This window comes from Typopeltis vanoorti, chromosome 14, assembly GCF_054136105.1.
Source record: "Typopeltis vanoorti isolate ZY-2024b chromosome 14, IOZ_Tvanoo_1.0, whole genome shotgun sequence".
Classification (NCBI taxonomy): domain Eukaryota; kingdom Metazoa; phylum Arthropoda; class Arachnida; order Uropygi; family Thelyphonidae; genus Typopeltis; species Typopeltis vanoorti.
The window spans coordinates 89,803,807-89,828,974 of NC_143562.1; the positions used below are offsets into that span (position 1 = coordinate 89,803,807).

The 25,168-nt window shown below is 36.7% G+C and overlaps 1 protein-coding gene across 1 annotated transcript in view; it reads right to left on the reverse strand.

Annotated features, from left to right (window-relative positions):
• Positions 1-25,168, reverse strand: part of LOC150099748 (kin of IRRE-like protein 1) — a 137,758-nt gene that overhangs the window by 71,112 nt on the left and 41,478 nt on the right. Inside the window, exon 2 of the mRNA XM_090403486.1 lies at positions 2,026-2,273. Coding sequence (XP_090259612.1) covers positions 2,026-2,273 — 248 coding nt within the window. The remainder of the gene's footprint in view (positions 1-2,025; positions 2,274-25,168) is intronic.

A 25,168-nucleotide genomic window follows, 5' to 3' on the forward strand; every position in this document is an offset into this window, starting at 1 on the left:
GAAACCTACCTCCCTATAAAACCTTAAATCCACCACTGGTCCTCATTGCGGGTGGGGCCTGCCGGCCATGTGACCTCTTGCACATTTCGTGCAGAGGTGAAGACAGTAGAAATCACACTGTGTTAGCACCAGTGCAGTGTGAGATTACTGAGAAACCTTGTATGCAAGGTAATCAGGCTAGGTCTAAAATAACACGTCTGTTCTCATCAAAAGTCGCATTCTCTTTTCTTCTATTCTTAAGTTCTTAAAAGAAGTGGGAGATGGACTGAGTCCTTGACTCTTTATATCCCGTCATCTGAAGGAAGAAACTCTGTGTGGATAGGGTGTTATTGAGCTAATAGCTCTAGTCATGGTTGGGTAATGGCAATGTCCGAGCCTCAGTTAAAACTTCATTGGCCAGAGCATTACCATTTGTTACTCTGGAAGTCCTAAAAAGGACTTATATTTCTTTCCCTCCATTCTCTATTCTTAAGCGTTAACATGTAAAATTTATATGTTATTTATGTTAGACAGATATAGGTGTCTTTTTAGTGACTAAATTTTTAAATAAATATAAAAATTTAATTTTCTTATTATACTTATTATGCTTTTGTTTGTTTAGATTCCATTATCTTTGAAGATAAGAACATCAGTTTGCAAATATCTAAACTTTAATTTTTTATACACCGGTTTGGAAGTTTCTACTGGAAAACAAGGTAAGCTAATTATCTGATCAATCAGATTCAAATACCTCTGTGACATAAATTGCATTGTTTTGTTTATAATAATATCACGATTAATTTCATGGCAACAGTACAATGTGCATGCAATCTACTATGTGATCGAATGGTTCTATTAACATACACCCCTAATTCTATCAAGAACCAATGAATTAGGGTGTATGTTGTCTTTATTAACAACACAGTGTTGTCGTAGATAATAAATTTTGTGTGTTCTATCAAGAATAAACAGGAATTAAATATAAAAACCCGTTATGGGCGCAGAAATGCTGATTAACCAATGAACTTAATGTACATTTAGATAAAAAGAGACCCATTTCCAAATTATACTATATCATATGTGAATGTAATAATCCTGGTGGCGATGAACTTAACTATCAGCGATGGAAGGTGGATTTACTAGCTGGTAACCGATTTCCCAAAGAAATAAAAAAAGGTAATTAGGGTTAAAGGATTTCTCCTTTACAGAATGAAGGATATTGCAAGATTTATTCATTTAGAATTTTTAGGCGAAAAATTATTTTTTCGCCTAAATCTTCTGTAGCAAGTAATCTTCAAAGTTGGATAATCTCAACAGCTTAGTACAGAAAATTATTTTATTCGCAAACTCTGAAATTCACCGCAGAGAAGGAAGTTTTAGATGAACGAACACATTTCTATGTAGGATTCGCTTCTCTAATTAACTCTCAGAAAATCCTCTGGTTTGTTGAAGTCACAATTGCGAATAGCAAATGGGAAACAGAATTAATTTCAGTTGCCCAGGAAGATCTCATTTCCTATACTGTTGTTGAAGATTAATGAAACATCAATTAGGAGATTAATTGGCTACCCGAATATAAATTATATTTTCCGGTTAAAGGTCAAGTGAAAATATAACCCTTAGATGGCCTCAAACTGCCTATTTAAAATTCGGTACATAATATATAGACACTTAGTTACTTGTAAAATATTCAAACTAACGAGACTTGGAACATCTAAATTATCTATTCAAGGTTTATAAATAAGTAATGATATTAGCATTGGAAATAAAAAATAAAAATAAAAAAAAAGGAATTCAGAGTCATGTGCTAGCTATTGAAGCACGTTTTGCAATTTAGGTTTTTAGTACAACAATTAAAAATTCATGCAACGCTATTTGCAATCAAGAGGGAATTTAAGTTGCAAATTGACAGCATGAAAAATGCAAGACATTAGAGAATTAATGACAATCAAGGGAGAACAAAATAGTTTTTTTAAAAAAATAATTAATTTTATATTCTGAATCCAGAATTTTTAGAACACGTGTGGGTATTTTTATTTCACTTACCGTTTTGTCTCCTAAGTTGTTGACAATACAATGAAGATAAGCCGTTTGGCCCAGTTGAATGGTGACATTCCTTGCAGTGGTGTTGCCAAAAGTCGGTAACACGGGACTAGGACTACCAACGCTCCAGTAGTCATCCAACGATAAGTCTGTCTCTACCGATCTCTCCTTTATACTACTGGTACTGAGCTCCTCTAAGAATAGGGCACTTTTAGGGGTTGGCACAAAGTTCCTCAAGCTATGGGTGATATCTGGAATAGATGAGAATGCACTTTAAGGGTTTATACACATTGAAACTAGAACGTATACATAACTGAATTTTTCGACAGGAATTTATTTATAGTATTTAAAGTAAAGGATAATATCAGTGGTAACTAATATGTATAGAGGCCCTTAGTGCACGTGTTCATATTGCAATTTTGCTTTTACTGTTTCAAAATATGTGCCGTGAATTGCCACTTAGCAGCAATTAAAGAAGCAATTGTTGTCATGAACACTAGTACGTCACTTCCGGGTTATTAAAAAAAAATACTTTGTTTTTAATATTTGTATGGAATGCTCTATTTTTTTGTTTAACTAAACACAACTGAAATCGTCGTTTTTTAATCAGTGCACCCGCACGTGTATTTGATTAGCGTTTGTTTCGAAGAAGTATTGCAAAGCACTGATATTGCTAAAATTAAAACGTTCTTCAAAAATGTTATATCAAATGAACGACATTATCATAAGAACTATGCAATTCTGTAAATACCGTTTTAATATTAGCAGAAATAATAAAGATATTATTTAAGATTTATAATTTAGACATATTGAATTAATTAGCATCTTAAATATATTATTTTATTTAAATTAGTTTTTGTATATTTAGCAAAATATTAAAATGAATTTGTTTAAATTTATTAGCAATCCTTTTATTTTTTTAAATATAATCCCATAACAATAGCTTATGATGATGGTGAGACATTAAGGTTTGGATGAATCGACCGTGAGATGCGGTGATACCCTTGGAGGGTAATGGATGGCAATGCTGTAGCCAATGAAGTTCTGAGGCTCGGCTATTGTTGTTACCCTCTTGCCATGATCAGAGCATTAATATAGCTCAATAACACCTTATCCCTATACTGTCTTATACAGATAACGGGGAAGATGAAAAGCATTCTTGCTTCGCCCATTTAAGCCAGTCCTTATAAGGATAAGATATAATAAGAAAGGGGGATGGAAAAAATTCCAGAGGACAACTGACGGCAATCCCAACCGATGCTCGGCCATTGTCAGAAGAACTCATTTTCAGGAAACAGTCCATTTGTATTTTTCTTTAGATTTAGATATCGCATTGAATGGCAACAGAGAAACTCGGACTCAATCGACAACCTTTTTGTCTACTTCCATTACAGAACAATCGACACCATTAATTATTTCATCCCAAAAGAGAATTGGGAGGGAATACTGTATTCAAAGGGTGTTTGTTACTCGATGTTTAAGGGACTAACTTCTATAACCTCGGATTCGCTACAGAGAAAAATAAATTCTATTGTATGTTTATGAAGACGAGAAAGAGAAAATAATCTTAGTAAATTTCTTTTAAAATGAATATTATAGTAAATTCCTGTTCAATGAAGCTGGACGCCACTTTATTATGAATCTTACCTATTTAAGTTATCATTACAACAACGGATTGTTCACAGATCCAGCAAATATGAAAAAAAAAAAGTTTATGGTTGCTAAATGTTTTTGACCGCACATCAGAAAATCAAAACAAGTTATCGGCTGCGCTTTCCAACCACTTCTAAATGTAAATCTTTTCGTATTAACATGCACTTTACGTTCAATATTCATTATAAGTTCATATCTTCGATATTATTATTGAAGATATGAAATGCTTAAAAATTTTTACTTTTGGTTTTTAGGTTTTTCATACAAATTTATTCTAAGAAAATCACTATATGCCTATATACTTTTTAGATTAAAATTATTATAGACAAATTGTCTTTGTATTTCTGTTTTAAGAACATTGAAAAATAATTCCCAGTATTCATTTAATTTTAATATTAGCACTGCGTGGCTTTATTTCCATACCTTGTAAGTAGATTATTATACTCATATTTGTTTAGATAATTACGCTTAATCTTATATAAATAGTAATTAAAACACATTTTTTTTAAATATTAGTTTCAAATAAATTTTTAGAAAGATACTAATTACGTTTCTTTTAAAGTATAAGTTAATTTTAAATGTACACCAAAAAAATCTAAAAATATATCCTTTTAAATTTTGACCTAGTTGAATGGTATAACATTTCTAGACTATACATTAGCAAGTGTTGTTGATTGGTTTATAAATTGATTTTAAAGTGACTCAAAATTTAAATTTATGTTTATAATAAATAAACTGTAGCCTTGTTATGCATGCAACTTTTCTACATTTCTATTCCTTTTAGCCTTCTGGTTTGAATATTTTAATGTAAAAAAAATGTTTGTACTTTCTTTTAAATAAATTATTTGCTCATTAGTCGACTATCCTATTTCTCTACTTACTATCAGGAAATTACTGAGCTCATCAAAGCGCTTGTGATAGCAATAAGTACACATTCAGGTTGGTGAGGTAAGCTTGCTTGGGTAGTTTTGGGATAGAAGACGTTACAGGTCACTAACATGACTTTAATGGCTGAACACTCATTAAAAAGAAATATTACACATTTGATGGCGCATTTTATGACACTATTAAGTTTGCTTCAGTGGCCATATTACTTAGGAAGTATGAGAGGTACAAATATCTTATCTACGTTTCCACTATCTCCTGAGAGTCATGTATGCTACAGATGACCAAAAGCAGAGGATTCATAGAGCCGTACTAGTTACGGTATCTCCGACGCCAGAAACATCTCGAGTTTTAAAAGCATGTAGAAGAAGTAGGTCGATGAAAATTTACGGAAAATATTTAAATGCTAATAAAGAAGGGTGGTGAGGGATCGGTTAAGTGCATCGAATTTTTGAAGTATTTTATTAATAGTGCTTTAAATGTAAAGCAGCCATTTCATGTACGTGTGTGAAGTGATTCCTTATCAAATATTATATGAAACAGATATAAAACTTCTTAATAACTGGCTCTAAAACGATGAAGGGCTTGGATTACAATGAAAATTATTGCTTTTTCCTGTTGGGATTTCTCGCAGTGAAAGTTTGGATGTTGAAAATAGGAGACGCAGAACCTCCTGTAATCTTTACAGTTTCGATCTGGTATTAATAGCACTTGAAAGAGGTGAGCCAGATTATTTTGCTTGCATATTTCTACTGTTCTTTTGAATATATAAGAAGCAATCCTTACAAAATAGTAACTATTACCACATCGCAGTATGGCAATAATGTTAGCTTTTGAAATGTTTTTCGACTTGGTCCGAATTTAAAATTACTCAGCAAATAAAGTAGAAGCGATATCTCGCCTTATCAACCAACTCTTGCTAAAACAAGTATTGAGCAGTTAATGTGTTGTAAGTATAAGAAACAAACAAAAACAAATCCTTACGTTAAACATGATTATCGATATTATTACAATTGTTCGCACCTATCTTAAAATTTGTGTGTAGGGAGCGGGGGGTGGATGATAGCATCATGCACATAGATGTGTAATCATAAAACGTTAAGTTCGTACAGAAAGACTTAGCTATATAATAGCTTGACTTTATTAATCTCATTTTTTATTAACATCTCCAAATAGGTGATCGAAGTGGGCTTAAAAATACGGTTCTATAAAGTCTGGGAACCACATTATTCATCTATGGTACTAAATGTAGGCTAGTTTTCCAATAATTGTTGTGTAGGATTCACATCAAAATGGTCAACTTATGCAAGTTTCGTTCTGTGTTTGGCAGCATAACTCGAATATAAAAAAATCTAAAGCTATAATGCCGGCCTGGTTGGCCGAGTAGTTAGCGTATGCGATATCCGGCCAAAAGGCTGCTGGTTCGAATCCCACCGTGGGCATGGATGTTTGCGATTGTCTGTGAAAATACAAGTGATGGTGAACAGTAGATGATGCGGTGGAGATAGAGAGTTGTAGAGTAGGTGCGATGCCCTCAATGAGTCTTGGACTCCCTGGAAGGGTCAAATAATAATGTTGATTTGAGAAGGTTGCAAACGTATAGGGCATCAATACAATGGGTGGACTAAGTGTTTCTTCTTAGTTTATTCGTTTTTATATTTTTAAAGATTTTTTTATTAATTTCTTTAAATATGCTCTTGTTTACTAAAGAAATCTAAGAAAATACCTTAAATGCTTGTTACGTATTCGTAGAATGATGAAGTGTTGATTTGGATGTGTAGGTTTAACAATGAAAATAAATTGGATACTTGATCGAACTAGGATCAGCATACAGGTGAATGGCAATTTGGTGCGTACTACCAAATTTTATATTGGCACTAAAACGACATTATGATGGTAAATCGAGATCACATATTCCAGCTGATGTATCTCCCAGGTATATAAGATCCTGCTGGCAAATAAAAAGTACAATAAAATGTCGGTTATTGAACGAATGCCAACCTCAGAAGAAACTAAAGTTGATTGGAAACGAAATATCGTATAAGACATCAAAAAAGATGAGCTTAAAGTTAAAATGAATATACAGGTTCAGATTCGAATTCGCCGATTCGAATCCGGTTACAAATGCTTGAAACGTACGGATTTTAAGTGACCAGTGTGGTGGCCCAATTCATATGTAGACGGCGGAGTTTTCCAACCGTAATATTTCGATTTCCCCCAACCATCAAGAGAACATATACCTTGGTAGTCAAAGCATGAGACCAACCACACTGTTATTACGAAACTTACGTGCACAAGACGCCCTCTAGCTTTAATATTAGGTCTAATAATGGGTTGAAAAATTCAAGTATAAACAGTAGCATAAGTCGTTTTTAATAAAAGTATTGGGTAGTTAATTCCATTTTATTTTCTTAAATTTAGGCTGCATTGTCTGATGGAAGTATTCTGCTTAGCACAGATAATAAGATAATGCCAGATTCCTTTGTACTTTTCGTCATAGTTCTCAACTCAACTAAAGCTTTGTCCAACTCATCATGCCTGTCTTGATTTCTACATGACCTTCGGAGCATCTTCGTAACTTTGTGTCCACATTTTCCCCTGTAAGAAATCCATCACAACAATCCACTCACGTAAGACAGTTCCCTGATACCGAAGAATGAAAACTAATCAGATTAAATGGTACAAGAATGGCCAACAAACATCCTTAAGTGAAGGGTATTAATGCCGAATACCTGAATGTTTAATATATTTGCTTGTTTTATTTTACATTTACTATTCTTCGCTTTGCCGTGTTCTTATTCAGTACTTTCCATATAAAACGTGTTCAGTCTTGAAAGGCTGCCTGATAGTGTTAAATAGCTTTCGCACAACGTTTCACGGAGTTCTGTCCGCCTGTGCGGTTGCCTCATGGAGCAAGACTTTAGATAGCCTTTCTAATCCCTGGTGCCAATCATGTCTATCCGATAACGTTCATGTCACTGGAAGGATAATCCTCTGTGGCCTGTTTATGTTCGTTAAGATGCCTACCACACAGTCGTGACGAATGGCGTTACGGGCAAAGCGACTGTTCTGGCTGACTGGGAGAAATTATACGGTGAAAGCTCCAGTCGAGCACAGTGTGCTGTTGGAGATGCTGGTCCACGAAAGGGATCACGTTCATTCTTTGGCGGAGTCGTTACTGCTATGAGTGGAAGTCGGTTTAATTTTATCTCGCTTCATTTGAGAAGTCTATATGGGGTAATAAAAGTACGAGAGTGCACAGTTGTAAAGGCCTTAAGGATCTGTGAAGAGAGAGATAGTAAAATAAAGCGGCTACACCGTTATATATCCCACCTAAATTAAATGTATGTTTATACAACAAAGGCGTATCTTCTTTTCATTAAATGACAATGGAGAACCCTGTTTTCGTAATTCCGATACGAAAGAAATAAAAAAATCCATTCAATCTCCTGATAGTTAAACTGATATTTGTGAATTGATATCGTGTGGGACCGTTGCCACACGAGTTGCCTCGGTATTGCACTACTTAGTTCCAAACGAAACTGGTTAATGTAAGTTTCACAGCGCCTGCTTGACAGGTTTTTCTACCGCATTTTTGTTTTACTTCATTATTAGAACAAAAATCAACAGTAGAACCGATTTTGAACACACACACACACACAATATTACCACACTTGGCAACACCAATGTAATCTGTTAGATTTGTTTTTATTATGTACAGCTATCATGCAGTCTTACAAATGTAAATATAAGACGTCTAGAAATAAATGAACCAAGTGATTAAATATTTATCGTTTGTAATTTCTGTTTTTAATTAAAGTATTGAGTTAAAAATAATATTTGTAGATCGCACTTTGAAAATAAACTTCCTTTGTATGAAAAAAAGTGACCCACATTAATTGCAAGCTATTGCAAACGACTAAGTCTAATAAGCTATTGCATATTTATTAGACTCCGTTTTAATTTCAATTTTCAGGAAGACTTTAATACAAAGTAAGAAAAAAAAAAGCCGCTCTGTGCGCGAATTTAATTAATTTCATTTTCTTTGTTTTTTTTTCATAACATAGCTTGGAAAAGTTGTAAAAGACAATTTTTTTAATCCCCGTTTTTTTCCGTATTTTTTTTGCAAGCTTATTACATTGTTTTACTCATAACTAGACGTGTAACAGTTGGTTTAAGAAATTAATTTTCTTTAATCATTTCCTTGTCCATTTAAGAAGAGTCTTTTCCTAGAACTTAGCTCAACATTATTCATCTGTTTAATCTGCTGACAGCGAAGCCTTGTCTCAAATTAAGTGACTATTGTCATCCGGACGACCTCTGACAGATTGATTGTGCTCGGCAAAATTAACTGTCATTACTTATCTGTTGAGCATGCAAGTAGGAACGTGCAATTTTGCTTCAAAATTAACCATCGTTTGTCATGAGAATGTTTCGTCCACCATCACCTGCGAAATGTCTGGTCTTCAGTAACAGCTTGTGCCTTCGAACACCCTCTTTGTTTATCCGCATGGGGTCATTGCTTACTCCAAGTAATGGGCAAAATGTTCAATTTCTTTTGGGAATCAGTAATGGTGAATACGAGTACACTTTTATTGCTTTAAATAGAATAATAGCCAATCACTGGTAAAAGTTTTACACAGGGTCTGAAATTCCTTCGTTCTTGTATTATTATTTCCTAAAATCCACATTGAAAGAAACAAGCCAATGTTTTCTTCAAAGCTGAAGTTTAGAACAAGTTTTAAGGATGCATCAGCGATCCCCTTATTAACAAGCTGTTCTGTATTTAATGAGTTATCCTAGCATTTGTCAAACTATGTCTTGGATTACAAGTCGCTTGTTTTATTAAGTTGCCTGTAACTGTCGATGCTATTTAAGAAAGTGGATATAATTATGTTTATACAGGCGTGAAGATTACGCTGTTGTCTATGGTGTTTTATTGCCTATTTAAAGAGAATATTCTCTCCATTGGATTTAAATTGCATAATATTTATTTACAGAGTTCTTGTGGTGGTGCATTTTAAAGAAACTAAATCGCTGTCTCGTTCAGTTTTAGACATTGAGTGACTATTAAAATGATTAGGGTTTGGAAACTGTGTGCATTGAATCACTGTGCCAATTGGTTCGTTTTCCATTGAGGTGTTTTACAAATTTGTATGGGCAAAATCAGAACAATAATCTCAAATGACTTCAAGTGGTTATTCATTAATTTCTGTTGAAATCAGAGTCATTCAAGATGAAAGAACATGATCTTCTCAACATAGGACGATAGCTATGGTACCAATACGTGACAGATGGTCGGCAAACATTCATTTCCTACATAATGGGATATTAATATCATTCTTGAATAATCAGTACCACTTTGGCATTGTCCATCGATATCCTGGAGCAATACATATTCCATTGGCACAAAGTATTGTTCTAGTAAAGCAAAGCAATCCAAAGAGATCTTGAAAACATTTTTCTACGGTATTTACTGTAGGAATAATAGTTAAGTGCATGCTCATCGTCTTCCTCTTTCATCAAAATGCAGGAAAATCCCATCTTCTATGCACATTGGCGCCTTCTCTCATAAGGAGAAAGTAGGACTTACTAGCTGAACAGAAAAATCGATTCCAGAATACACCCATGTTATTATTAGACATAAAAACGGACATCCTAGCTTATGTAATCGCGACAGAACTTAATATTTTGTCAAAATATTAATGAATTACATATTCATTGCTTTTTTTAATATAGAAAGTTTATTCATTGCTGATCAATCCCGATAAATCCATTTTCTTTGATACTGAACTAAATAATTTGATTTCGAAAAATATTCCTTCGAAGGGGGGGGGGGTATCCATTTTATGCATTTTTACGGCCTTAGACACTGTTAATCAGCGTGCTGGTAACAAAAGTTTGCAGACGTGTAGTTTAGATTGCTTGCAATTCAACCAGTAAAAAAGATTGACCTTTTTTTAAACCTGAAAAGTGAGAATGTAAAAATTCGTAACTGAAAAACTCGAAGGATTTTTATGTTAGGGCGAGTGGCTCCAACATCATCTCCACTCCATAGCTGAATGGAAACTTTGTTCTCTAAACCAAAACATGGTGAAAAAGTGGAGCTTCCACTTTGTCAGACTTCTTAATAAGCTTATCAAAACACTGTCGTCTTTACCACCATCGCAATCGATTTTTTTAAACCGGTAACTTCACAAAATTTTCAAGAGTAGTATTTCTGGTTATAAATCTAACATGAGCTAACTAACTAGTCTGATTTTAGTCACAATATATCCAATAAAAGAATATAATTAATTAAAAATTATATGACAATATAAATATTTAATTAATTTAAAATGATATTTTCTTAAAATTGGCTTTATTTAAAACATAAACATTATATACAATTATTAAGCTATCAAAAAAGTGCATAAATTTTATATAAGAAATTAATCTTTCCCCCCCAGTCCACACAGATGCAGGGTAACAACATCTGTGTGGACCTTCTTATAACAACTTAGATTTCAATCATCTGTACAAAATCCACAGACAGGTCAGGCATGCATTAAATCTCCCAGATACCAGTGCTGACCATATTGCACCCGCATTACCTGTTGAATTATATGATATTATTAAAAAACTTAAGAACAATAAAGCTCCTGGACCAGACAGCATCTCAAACAGGGTGATCAAGCTGCTGCCTCGAAAAGCTATAGTGTACCTGACCAGTATAATAAATGCAATCTTAAGACTTCACTATTTTCCTTCCACCTGGAAAATGGCTGATGTGATTCCTATACATAAGCCAGGCAAAGACCCACACTTACCGCAGAATTATCGTCCAATCAGTCTCATCTCCAATCTGGGTAAGGTTGCAGAGAAGGTCATCCTCTCACCACTCCAAACTTCAGTAAATGACCTAAACATCCTCCCTAAAGAACGGTTTGGTTTTCGACAACACCATAGTACTACCCAGCAAATCCACAGAATTGTCGAATACATCACCACCAGTTACAACTGGCAACAGTGCACAGGAGCTGTTTTCCTAGACCAATCCAAAGCATTTGACAAAATCTGGCATTTTGGACTCCTGCACAAACTTATCTCAGCCGGACCTCACTAAAAATGGTTCATCTAATCCATTCATATCTTCAGAATAGATCAATGCAAGTTAAAATCAACGGTTCTACATCGTTCCAGCGCCATATCTCTACTGGCTCCATTGCTGTTTTCTGTATACATGTCAGACATCCCACACAATCCGATGACTTCCATTTTGGCCCTGTATGCGGACGATACGGCAATACTAACCAGATCTCTCAGACTCCACATCGTTACCAGAAAGTTTCAAGAAAACCTTCTAAAGCTGGAGGGTTGGTTCCCCAAATGGAGATTGGAAGTCAACCCCCTAAAAAGCTCAGCCGTTCTTTTCTCAAAAAGGCCAAAGTCTCCTGCAGGAGATGTGTTAGTATTCAATACTAAAATTCCCTGGCAGACAGAAACAAATTACCTGGGTGTAATTCTCGACAAAAAGCTATCTTTCAGCCAACACATCAAGTCTACGTGCGCAAAGGCATCTAAAGCCATAGCTCAGATCTATCCGCCAATTAATATAAATAGCAAACTCAGCAACAGAATCAAATTGCAGCTATACCAGATGACGATTCGTCCTATAATCACCCTATGCCTCTACAGCCTGGAGCCACACCTCTAATACTAACATTAATGTCTCTATGGAGTTGATTCTGAACGCCTCCATGGTATGTTAGAAACAATCAACTCCATAGAGACACAAATATTCCCTATATTTTCTCTTTTCTACAATCCTTAGCAACCAAGTTTTTCCTAAAGACGTCCACACACCCCAACGATTTGGTTCAGCATGCTGCAGCATACGATCCAACGGACATATACAAACATAGAAGACCAAAAGCTATATCAGCCTCCTTTAGTGATGCATTATCTCCATGCCCATTCAGGGCGAGCAAACTGCCCGTAAATTTTACCTTCACTGTAACCACAACAGATAGCGGGGAATATGAAAAGTGTTTTGCTTCACCCTTAAAGACATAAATGTCAATTGTCAAAATGAGGTGGGGATTGGAGTGATGGAGAGAGTTAATCGACCGTGAGATGCGGTGATTAATACCCTTGAAGGGTAATGGATGGCAATACCGTAGTCAATGAAATTCTAACTGAGGCTCGGCTATTGCTGTTACCCTCCTGCCATGATCAGAGCTTTAATAGCTCAATAACACCTTATCCCTACACTGTCCTCTACAGGTAACGGGGAAGATGAAAAGCATATTCCTGCTTCGCCCCTTTATGCCAGTCCTTATAAGGATAAGGACTAAGAAATTAAAAGAATCAAACAAGGCATGAGCTGTTTGATATTGAATTGCTCAGGTTTCCCTTCATAGGTCGTGATAATCTTTCGCCTTTTACTAAAGATTACCGTGAGCTTGGGTGACGAATGGCAATGCTATAGCCCATGAAGTTTTAACTGAGGCTTGGCTGTTGCTGTCACCTGGGGCTTGAGCATTGGGGTAATGAATGGCAACGCCGTAGCCTGTGAAGGTAACTGAGACATGGCTGTTGCTGTTACCCCTTAGATGCGCAAATGAGCGGCTCTTCTCGGTGGTGGGAGAACCTGCCACGGTGTAGAGCCTACCGGTTTTCCGAGATTCCGAATTTTGGTCCTGCGGACCGCTCATCCATGGGATCGTACCCCGCACTTAAACATAGATACTGTTAAGTGTCACATTTTTGGATCGCTATAATCTCAAAATAATAAAAACCTGTAGTTAAACAATTCTTGGAAAAGTGAACAATTTGGCTACGCGTTTCTATTTTGTTCGATCTTTGACTATATTATTTATTTACGCTTTTTGTGACTATATATATATAAAACAATTCTCATTCAGCATTTGATAAATTCTAAGTGGCTTAAACTTTCCACGATAGTTGATCCCAGATATTAAAAATGTCTACCTATTTTAATAGCGTTCGTTGGATTGACACGTTGAGTATTTCGTATCCTCTTTTTATTCTTATTTTTACATCATAAAAAAAAAACGCTAAGAATACGGCCAAGGGCCGCATTAAAAAAAAAAACAATTATCCGAGGGCCGCATCGCAATGCGTATCTAGTAATTTGGTGATATAGCAGCGACACAACTTCGATAGCTGAACAACACTAATCGCGCGCTCACGTTCCCCGTGAGCGCCCAGAGCATGCGCGTTTGAGCAAAACAGTGTAAGAATGCTTCCTTGACACATCTGATATTTGAAAAACACGTGCGCATATAGTGATGTAAAAACACCAAATAAAATTACCAACATCGCGATTATCGATTAGTGATAGAATTAAAATATTTAATACGCATTCGATTCAATGTTTTTTTTTTTTTTTTCGCTCGTGAAAATCAAAACCCACAGGCGGCCCGCGAGCAATACTTTAGACAGTCCTGCTCTAAACCATAACATGCTGGAAAATGAAGCATTTCTAGTGTGAAAAAGTGGAGCTCCCACTTTCTCAGACTTAATAAGCTTATCAAAACATCTTTCCCACTATCTCAATAGATTTTTTTAAACCGATAACTTCCCGAAATCTTCCGGAATATTATTACTAGTTATAAATCTAACATAAGTTAGCTAATAAAGCAGATTTGTAGTCACAATATATCTAATAAAATAATTAATAAAATCATATATGATAATATAAATATTTAATTCAAATTAAATGATATTTTCTTAAAATTAACTTTATCTAATACGTAAAAATTATATACAGATATTAAGCCTAGGAAAAAATCACATAAATCTTATGTAATTGTGCTAAAAAGCGTTAAAAACAAAAAAGGGAAAGGTAATGGATGGCAATGCTGTAGCCAATGAAGTTCTAACTGAAGCTAGACTATTGCTGTTACCCTTCTGCCATGATCAGAGCTTTAATAGCTCAATAACACCCTATCCTTACACTGTCCTCTACAGACAACGGGGAAGATGAAAAGCATTCTTGCTTCGCCCCTTTAAGCCAGTCCTTTTAAGGACTTAAGGTTAAAAACAAACCAACAGGCGTGAGCTTCTTGATATATGTTTGCGATGTTCGATATCGATATATCAATATTTAGTGTGAGCATTTCTTTTCTGAATCACAATAATGACTAAGTAATAAAAACCTATAATTAAACGAAAAATAGCTGTTTGGCTTTTCATCTATAATTAAACGGTTCTTGGAAAAGTGAACATAACTGATTCCTGGAGTTGCATATTACGATTGTGACTCGTAATTGTTACTGGAAGATTACATTGTGTGTGTGTGTGTTTATATATATATTTTACTCGTAGGATTAACGAAAAGATGACAGAAAAGGTATGACCTTTCGTTAAAACTCCTTGACAAGTTTAATTAGGCTTAATTACAGTTTACATCAAACCAAAGTTTCTGGAAGATATTGTGTACATAGAAATATGTTAAAGCATTATAAAATCTAAAATCTTTTTCATCCATTCCTGGATTGCTTGAGCCTCCTCCCAATGAGGGAGGAATCGGCTATTGAGGTGTGTTTCTAGTTTGTTTGATCTCTGTTCATCTCATCATTTTCCATAAACTCAATAATTCGATATTTTCTTTCAAATATATAATTCAACTCTTCCTTCTTGATACTCCGAAACGTTTCCTCCAAGTGTTATGAGTGGATATCTGTCAAGTGATTATACAATGATCATATTATTTGGGCCTTTTGTGACAATCTATTGCAGTATGACAATAATTTAATTCACTTCTTATTTGGTTACTTGTACCTTAATCACCCAAAACTTTGTCAATGACATCTAACATATTCTATTTCCAAGATACCACCAGTTTATCTTTTCTCGACAGACTGATTTTTTTTGTTTGTTTATATACGTTTCTGCATGGCATTTTTGACAGTCTATTGTTTGGTCATTTTTAAATATATTTAATTATTTGTTTTATTTACTTTGTCTAGCCAGTTCTCATTCCACATTTTGATAAATTTTAAGTTGTTTAAACTTTCCAAGATAGCTAATCCCAGATATATATAAAAAAAAGTCAACCTATTGCAGTAGCGTTCCTTGGATTGACACACGGAGTATTTCATATCAGTGGGCATAACTTACTTTCATTAGCCTGGTTGTTAACATCAATCTCCGCAAAAAGTCGTGTGAATCTTCACTATTATTTACTTGTTCTTGGGTTTTAGCAATAAGGATGACGCCTATTTGTACATCTGCATATTCCACAGCAATGCTCTTACAGTTTATTACCATACGATCTCTTTCCCCCTTAATTTTATTTTAAGGGTGGGAAGAGAGAACAGTCCAATCTGTATTTTAAATTCAGACGGTATCTTGAAATGTTAGAGGTTGGTGTTATGATAATATTATACGATGAGTGAGGGAATAGCTTATGGTGGTCCACTAATCGGTTATTTAATATTATAATAAAAAAAATCTTATTGCTATATCCATTGGATGAACAATACCTTTGTTTGCTCATCGCAGAATTGTAAGTCCGTCGCCTTTCATGAGTATTTGGTGACAGAGCTGTGTTTAGATGACTAATTGTACAATCTTATACGTATGTCCATTTCTGTAATACTTCAATTATTAATACTTTTTGTCATTTATTTTACGATGTGTATACTTCCTTCTTCATGAACTGAAATTTTATTTTAATTTCCTTTTTGCAGAATAAGTGTGTTGCTATCTGATAATCCTATCACGGAGGAATTCAACTGCCAACATCTTGATAGGCGAACGAACGAAACGGACTCTGCTTTCAATGTAAGAATTATCTAAAAAGACTGTAGCCTTACGAAATGATTTTCGCATCGACTATTCATAATTTATTTAACGCTATTTTCCCAAATATCACAAGAATTTATATACAACATTAATCCATCTGTAATTTAAAATATGAAATTTTTATTCTAGTTTTAATTTTTCTAAAAAAATTTTAATATCATTGAATTGTATAATATACCATATTAGAGATCAGATTAGTAATGTACTAGAAAAAACTTACATTATTACTTTACTTACGAGCGGGAAGGACCGAATAGTCCTTTTTAGGACTTCCGGGGTAACAAATGGCAATGCTGTAGCTAATGAAGTTTTAACTGAGGCTCGGCTATATATTGCCGTTACCCAGCCATGACTAGAGCTTTTTAGCTCAATAACACTCTATGCACACAGATATACTTCATTCAGATGACGGGATAAAGAGTCAAGGACTCAGTCCATCGCCCAGTTCTTTTAAGAACTTTACTTACATTATAAGGACTGACGATGAGAAAAAAAGTCCTTTTTAGGACTTCCAGGGTAACAAATGGCAATGCTGTACCCAATGAAGTTTTAACTGAGGCTCGGCTATTGCCGTTACCCAGCCATGACTAGAGCTTTTTAGCTCCATAACACTGTATCCACACAGATTTACTTCATTCAGATGACGAGATAAAGAGTCAAGGACTCAGTCCATCGCCCAGTTCTTTTAAGAACTTAATAATGTAAGTTTTGGATGGCAATGCTGTAGCCAATGAAGTTCTGACTGAGGCTCGGCTATTGCTGTTACCCTCCTGCCATGATCAGAGCTTTAATAGCTCAATAACACCTTATCCTACACTGTCCTCTACAGATAACGGGGAATATGAAAAGCTTTCTAGCTTCGCCCCTTTAAGCCAGTCCTTATAAGGACTATAAGGACTTCAGAAAAAAGTGGTCAATCGACCGTGAGATGCGGTGATTGATTCATTCAATCCAATACCCTTGGAGGGTAATGGATGGCAATGCTGTAGCCAATGAAGTTCTAACTGAGGCTCGGCTATTGCTATTACCCTCCTGCTATGATCAGAGCTTTAATAGCTCAATAACACCTTATCCCTACACTGTCCTCTACAGATAACGGGGAAGATGAAAAGCATTTTTGCTTCGCCCCTTTAAGCCAGTCCTTATAAGGATAAGGACTACTTTAAAAAAATGATTCTATTCTTTTTTTATTCGTATTCACTGATTTGCTCGATAAAGAGAAAATCAGTGAATACGTCTAGCAAATCATTGAAAAGAGCTCTTGAACTCATTGATAAACTCCAAAAGAAGTTCAAGCTGACATGGCCTACTAACATGATTAACCCCGACACTATTATCGAGTCACTCGATAAAAAGCTAGCACTCAGTTTTATTAAAAAGCTCCTCAAAAAGTTTGAACGGGATTGGCCCGGCTACTTAAATTTGTATTCCTCACCTGAAGTCGATGTTGAGGAAAATGAAGACTCCCCACAAGTGGAGGAAAAACTCAATCTAGTTGTCTCTACCTCTAATCCTTCTGATCAAGAAGTAACCCACGCACGTAAGAAGAGAAAAATTCTTGCTGCTGAGTCAACAAATGTTGTTGGTATGGACGAGGATGTTCCCATTTCAGATCCCTCTGTTTCCCCCAATGAAAAGGTGCCACCGATTATCCTAAGGGAAAAGCAGAGATGGTCATCACTCAGAACCATCATGGCTAATTCACAGATTCGTTACACGTCTGCTAAAAATGCAGAAGAGGGAATACGAATCTAGCCCACCACGGTGGCTGACTATAGAAATCTTACAAAGGAACTGGACACTAGAGGAACCCAATATCACACATTTCACTTGCCTCCGAAAAAAATCTGAAAGTAGTCTTACGAGGCGTCTCTGAGGATATTTACACAGATGAAATAGTTACTGACCTTAACCTACAGGAAATACTCCCCATAAAGGTCACTAGAATGTTTAGATCAAATAAGACACCTATGCCTTTAGTTTTAGTAGAAATTCATAACATTTATAATTTAAAATCAATCTGTGGACTCAAAATCACCCCAGAACTATTGAGAAAGAAATCATTTTCTGGGCAGTGCCACCGATGCCAAAAATTTGGCCATGCCCAAAAGCTATGCAAAGCTCAGTTCAAATGCCTAAAATGTGGCGAGAATCACCCCACAAACACCTGCGCCAAGCCAAAATCTACCCCGGCTAAGTGCGCTAATTGTGAGGGTCCTCACCCTGCTAATTATAGAGGGTGTATACATCACCCCAAAAACAGATGGAATGATCCAAGTCATCAATCTACCTCGTCATCTAGTGCGAGAGTTCCTGAAGCTCAGGCTACTCAGTTCTCCAAGAGTGAAAACATGACAACAGGTGCTCGCCCATCATTAACTGAGCCCCTTAAGAAAACGAATCTTCAACATCAAGTAAGAACATATGCTGATGTGGCCCGCTCCAAACAGATAGTACAAACCCAGAACCGGAATAATCCACACTCAAATCTATCAGCTGTTATCACCTCTTCTCTTGCAAACATGCTGCAGGATTTCAGGAACACAAATCCATCTTTAAGTGTCACAAAAAGATTCCTACAGCAAACCCAATCCATATTATCTGCACTCTCTGATGCATAGAAAAAAATTCGTCCCAAACTCTCTTAGGATTATCGGTTGGAATGCCAACGGTATAAAAAACAAACTGTTAGAAATCCAAGAATTTAATAATAGATACAACCCAGATATACTGCTAATTAATGAAACTCACCTGAGGCCTGCTGACACCCTGAAAATCAGAGGGTATCAGATTTACAGAAACGACAGGCTTGGGTATAGAGGTGGAGGTACAGCCACCCTTATCAAAAACTATATCAATCATCACTCAATAACCAACCCTACTACCACCAACCTTGAAATCACAGGAATCAATGTTCTCACAAACTCAATTGGAAACCTCAACATTTTTTCTGCATACAACCCTCCATTAAAGACATTATTAACCTCAGATCTGGATGCCATCCTTGGAGTAAAAGGACCGGTCATCATTGCTGGAGACCTCAATGCAAAGCATCCTGCTTGGAACAGTAAATCTACTAACAAAAATGGTCGCATCCATTCTAGCTACACAGGATTAAACCATGCTGTTGTGGCTGGACCTACCGAACCAACTCATCTCAGTACATCTGGCACTGTTGATATCCTGGATATAGCCATCCTGCAAGACATTAAACTATAGTACAGCCTTACATCACTAAACGAGCTGTCGTCGGATCACAACCCAATTCTACTGCAATTGGGAGAACAAGAATGCCTGTCTCCTCCTTCTCATTCAGGCATATCGTGGGAGAGATTGTCTAAAGCACTTCGGGATCAAATAGGACCCGTCCCTCACATATGCACAACAGAAGATGTGGAATCTGCAGTGACTAGCCTCACCCAACAGATTAAGTCCGATATAATAGTTGCAACCTTCCAGAAACCTGTTCCCAAGCCTGATCGTTTGCCTGAGGACATTATGGACCTGATCTGAGAGACGAGCAGAGCTAGGAAGAGATTTCATAACACTCGCGCACCTCAGGATAAGACAGTGCTTAACAGATTGAATGGAACAGTAAGAGATGCACTTAAAACACATAAAAACGAAGTTTGGGATAAAAAGTTAGCCTCTATCTCACCTATTGATCACTCTACCTGGGGCCTGCTGAGAAACATCAAAAATAAAAACAGATCTCTCCCCCCGATAATTTCAAACCAGGGCCTAGTCCACACAGATGCAGATAAGGCAGAAGCCATTCTTAAAAATCTTGAGGATCAGTGCAAACCTTCTTATAACAACATTGATTTCAATCGTCTGTACAAAATCCACAGACAGGTTAGGCATCCATTAAACCTCCCGGATACCAGTGCTGATCATATTGCACCCGCATCACCTGTTGAATTATATTATATTATTAAAAAACTTAAGAACAATAAAGCTCCTGGACCAGACAGCATCTCAAACAGGGTGATCAAGCTGCTGCCTCGAAAAGCTGTAGTGCATCTGACCAGTATAATAAATGCAATCTTAAGACTTCACTATTTTCCTTCCACCTGGAAAATGGCTGATGTGATTCCTAAACATAAGCCAGGCAAAGACCCACACTTACCGCAGAATTATCGTCCAATCAGTCTCATCTCCAATCTGGGTAAGGTTGCAGAGAAGGTCATCCTCTCACCACTCCAAACCTCAGTAAATGACCTAAACATCCTCCCTAAAGAACAGTTTGGTTTTCGACAACACCATAGTACTACCCAGCAAATCCACAGAATTGTGGAATATATCACCACCAGTTACAACTGGCGCCAGTGCACAGGAGCTGTATTCGCTGTATTCCTAGACCTATCTAAAGCATTTGACAAAATCTGGCATTTTGGACTCCTGCACAAACTTATCTCAGCCGGTATCTCACAAAAAATGGTTCATCTAATCCGTTCATATCTTCAGAATAGATCAATGCAAGTTAAAATTAACGGTTCTACATCGTCCCAGCGCCATATCTTTGCTGGAGTGCCGCAGGGATCTCTACTGGCTCCATTGCTGTTTTCTGTATACATGTCAGACATCCCAAACAATCCGATGACTTCCATTTTAGCACTGTATGCGGACGATACGGCAATACTAACCAGATCTCTCAGACCCCACTTCGTTACCAGAAAGCTTCAAGAAAATCTTCTAAACCTGAAGGATTGGTTCCCCAAGTGGAGATCGGAAGTCAACCCCCTGAAAAGCTCAACGGTTCTTTTCTCAAAAAGGCCAATGTCTCCTGCAGGAGATGTGTTACTATTCAATTCTAAAATTCCCTGGCAGAAAGAATCAAATTAGCTGGGTGTGATTCTCGACAAAAAGCTATCTTTCAACCAACATATCAAGTCTGCATGTGCAAAAGCATCTGAAGCCATAGCTCAGATCTACCCGCTAATTAATAGAAATAGCAAACTCAGCAATAGAATCAAATTGCAGCTATACCAGATGACGATTCGTCCTATAATCACCTATGCTTCTCCAGCCTGGAGCCACACCTCTAATACTAACATTATTAAGATACAACGAGTGCAGAACAAGTGCTTGAGAATGATTTTGAACGCCCCGTGGTATGTTAGACACAGCCAACTCCACAGAGACACAAATATTCCCTATATTCTCTCTTATCGACAATCCTTAGCTTCCAAGTTTTTTCTAAAGACGTCCACACATCCCAACGATTTGGTTCAACAAGCTGCAGCATACGAGCCAACGGACATATTTAAATATAGAAGACCAAAAACTATATTAGCCTCCTATAGCGATACATAATCTCCATGCCCATCAGGGCGAGCAAACTGCTCGTAAATTTTACCCTCACTGTAACCACGACAGATAGCGGGGAATATGAAAAGTATTTTGCTTCACCCTTAAAGAATAAATGTCAATTGTCAATACTTTAAAAAATAGGAGAGATCATTGGAATCGACCGTGAGATGAGGTAATTAATACCCTTGAAGGGTAATGAAGTTCTGAGTCTCTGCTATTGCTGTTACCCTCCTGCCATGATCAGAGCTTTAACAGCTCAATAACACCTTATCCGTACACTGTTCTCTACAGATACAAATAAAAATGAAAGAAAAAAAAAAGGAAGATGAAAGGTATTCTTGCTTCGCCCCTTTAAGCCAGTCCTTATAAGGACTTTAAAAAATAAAAGGTTTGATTGATTAAAAAAAAATAAATAAAAATAAAAAATAAAAGGTTTGATTGAAAATAACTCCTTTTTAGGACTTCCAGGGTAACAAATGGCAATGCTGTAGCCAATGAAGTTTTAACTGAGACTCAGCTATTGCCGTTACCCAGCCATGACTAGAGCTTTTTAGCTCAATAACACTCTATCCATACAGATTTACTTCATTCAGATGACGGGATAAAGAGTCAAGGACTCTGTCCATCGCCCAGTTCTTTTAAGAACTTTCAAAAAATACCCTGTGTGGTGGCTGGGATAAGAATAGCATCACCGTATCCCATATATGTTATACGAGGCGACTAAAATGGGCACCCAGAGAGGGTAATGGATGGCGATGCTCTAGTCAATGAAGTTTTAACTGAGACTCGGCTATTGCTGTTACCCTCCTGCCATGATCAGAGCTTATAACTCTATACTGCCCCGCCCATACATTTTCTTCTACAGATAACGGGGAATATGAAAAGCATTCTTGCTTCACCTATCTAGCCAAAAAAAAGTATGTATATATATACCTATATATATATATATATATATATATATATATATATGTGTGTGTGTGTATGTCGAATTCTGATTGACGATTGTGAAGGAGTATAAATATGTCTGGCAGTGGTAAAGGAGGAAATCAAAATATATTTAAAGGTAAGCTTTTCTTCGTTTTGTGACTACGGGAACCCTATTTGCTGGTAGAGCATCGATTTGATCTACGGGATTTCACATTTCGGTTATAGGACCAGCTTTTCAAACTTTAAGTTTTGATTATTGATAGACATGGAAAAACTGATAGACGAAATTTGAAGACGTTTATCGGGAATTTATCCGCTTGGGTGAGGTGCTTAGTAGTCGGTGGCCGGGAAAAGTAAACCTCCATGACACGTTTCCCAAACAATTGTCACAGACGACAGTCTGGAAAACCTGACGGCATTGGACATCGGTCAGCGAAGCTCGGGGAAGTCACTAGATCTTGAGGATGCGCAAATATCTCAAAACAATGCCCATCATATATTGGATACAGCTGACACAGAGGAAGAATTCCAAACCGTTAAAACTAAAAAAAAGGAAAAATTCAGTTACTAGAGAATCACCCAAAACAATAGAAATGCAGACTATTAATACAAACTCAAAAGAAAGAATACCTAAGGGATAAAACCATTGGACATCAGTTGTTACTTCACTCCGAACTCTAGAAATATCATTTACGAAAGCCACTAATACAGAAGAAGCCAAAAACTTCTACCAATTACAGACAACTAACACAATTTCTGGATAATAGCAACCTACCCTACCACACATTTGCACTCAACAGTGAAAAGAACCTTCAGGTTGTGCTCAGAGGGGTAACAGAATCCATTACAACAGATGAAGTACAAGCAGATCTCCATAACAAAGGCTTCAGACCTACAAACGTCAGCCGAATGCGCAGAGCTGATAAAACTCCATATCCTCTAATATTGGTAGAGATCAGTAAAGACCAGAAACACATATGCGATCTTCAGACTATTTGTGATTTAGTCATAAAGACTGAATCGCTGAAACATGAACAACGACGCAATGCCATCGCTGTCGAATGTTTGGCCATTCACAACGCTGCTTGAAAATAGATTACCGATGTGTTAAATGTGGTGGAAAACACACAACAAATGAATGCCCAAAACCGATCAAACAATAGGGACTGCATAGCATTTCCTCAAAACCAAAATACTGAACTCCAAACCTATACAAGAACGCACATCCTCCCATCAAACCAGTCTCCACAACAGACGGAAGGACGTATGCTGAAGTAACAAGACCAACCTACCCAAAGACAAAACCAAACCAGTCACAGCAAACCAAGAAACCTATCCTACAGAACATAAGCCACACAGGAGATTTGCTTGCTGAACTCTGGCAAACCAACCCAACTCAAGAAGCCAAGGATATCATCTTAAGACACACTCAATCACTGCTTGTTGAAATCCTTAATGATTAAGGCCAATAGAAAACCTAAATCATTACAGATTGTCAGCTGGAACGCAAATGGACTATCCAACAAAATGCAGGAACTACAGGAGTTTGCAGCAGAAACCCAAGCAGATATCATCCTTATAAATGAATCACACCTTTGTCCAAGTGACAAGGTCAGAATCAACAATTATAGCACTTACCATACAGACAGAATGGCACCAACATTCTGGCGCAGTCTTCCTGGACATAACACAGGCATTTCATAGAATATGGCATTATGGTCTAATTTTTAAACTACACCAAGTTGGAAATCATTACCACTAGTTCTACTTATCAAATCATATCTGAATAACAGAAAATTTAAAATAAAACTCAATGGAACCAGATCTACTGAGGAGAGTCACGGCTGGAGATCCTCAAGGCTCTCTGCTGCCTCCCCTACTCTTCTCTATATACATAGCAGATTTTTCCAAGTTGTCCCCATCCATCACCGCTCTCTACGCCGATGACGCAATTATCATAGCCAGATCCCTCCGTCCACATCTAACTTCAAGCAAGGCTACAGAGAGCAGTCCGAGAATTGGTACAAAAAATGGCGTATCGCAATCGACCCAGGAAAAAGCTCTGCAGTACTTTTCACCAGACATAAAGAAGAACCGAACACAAGCATACAAATGTTTGGAAAGTCATCCCTTGGCACAAGTATCTAGGAGTTCATCTGGATAAACGCCTAAATGTCAAGACACACATAAATAGTGTATCCACTAAAGCAAGTCAGACCATAGCACAGCTATATCCACTTTTGAGGAAACAGCTTCCTAAACATAAACAACAAAATTCTCCTCTACGAATCAGTGATATGAAGACCTCAAATAACTTACGCCTCACCACCTTGGGGACACACGTTTAAACAGAACAAACAGAGATTTCCAACGATCCAGAACAAATTCCTAAGAATGGCATTTAATGCCCCTTGGTTCATCAGAAATCTCCAGTTACACCAAGAAGCCAACCTTCCAGATATCAAGACCTACATGACAGGCATTGCAGAAAAATTCTTCATAATCATCCAAATCAACTAATTCGACAGGCAGCGGACTACAAACCCTCAGATCG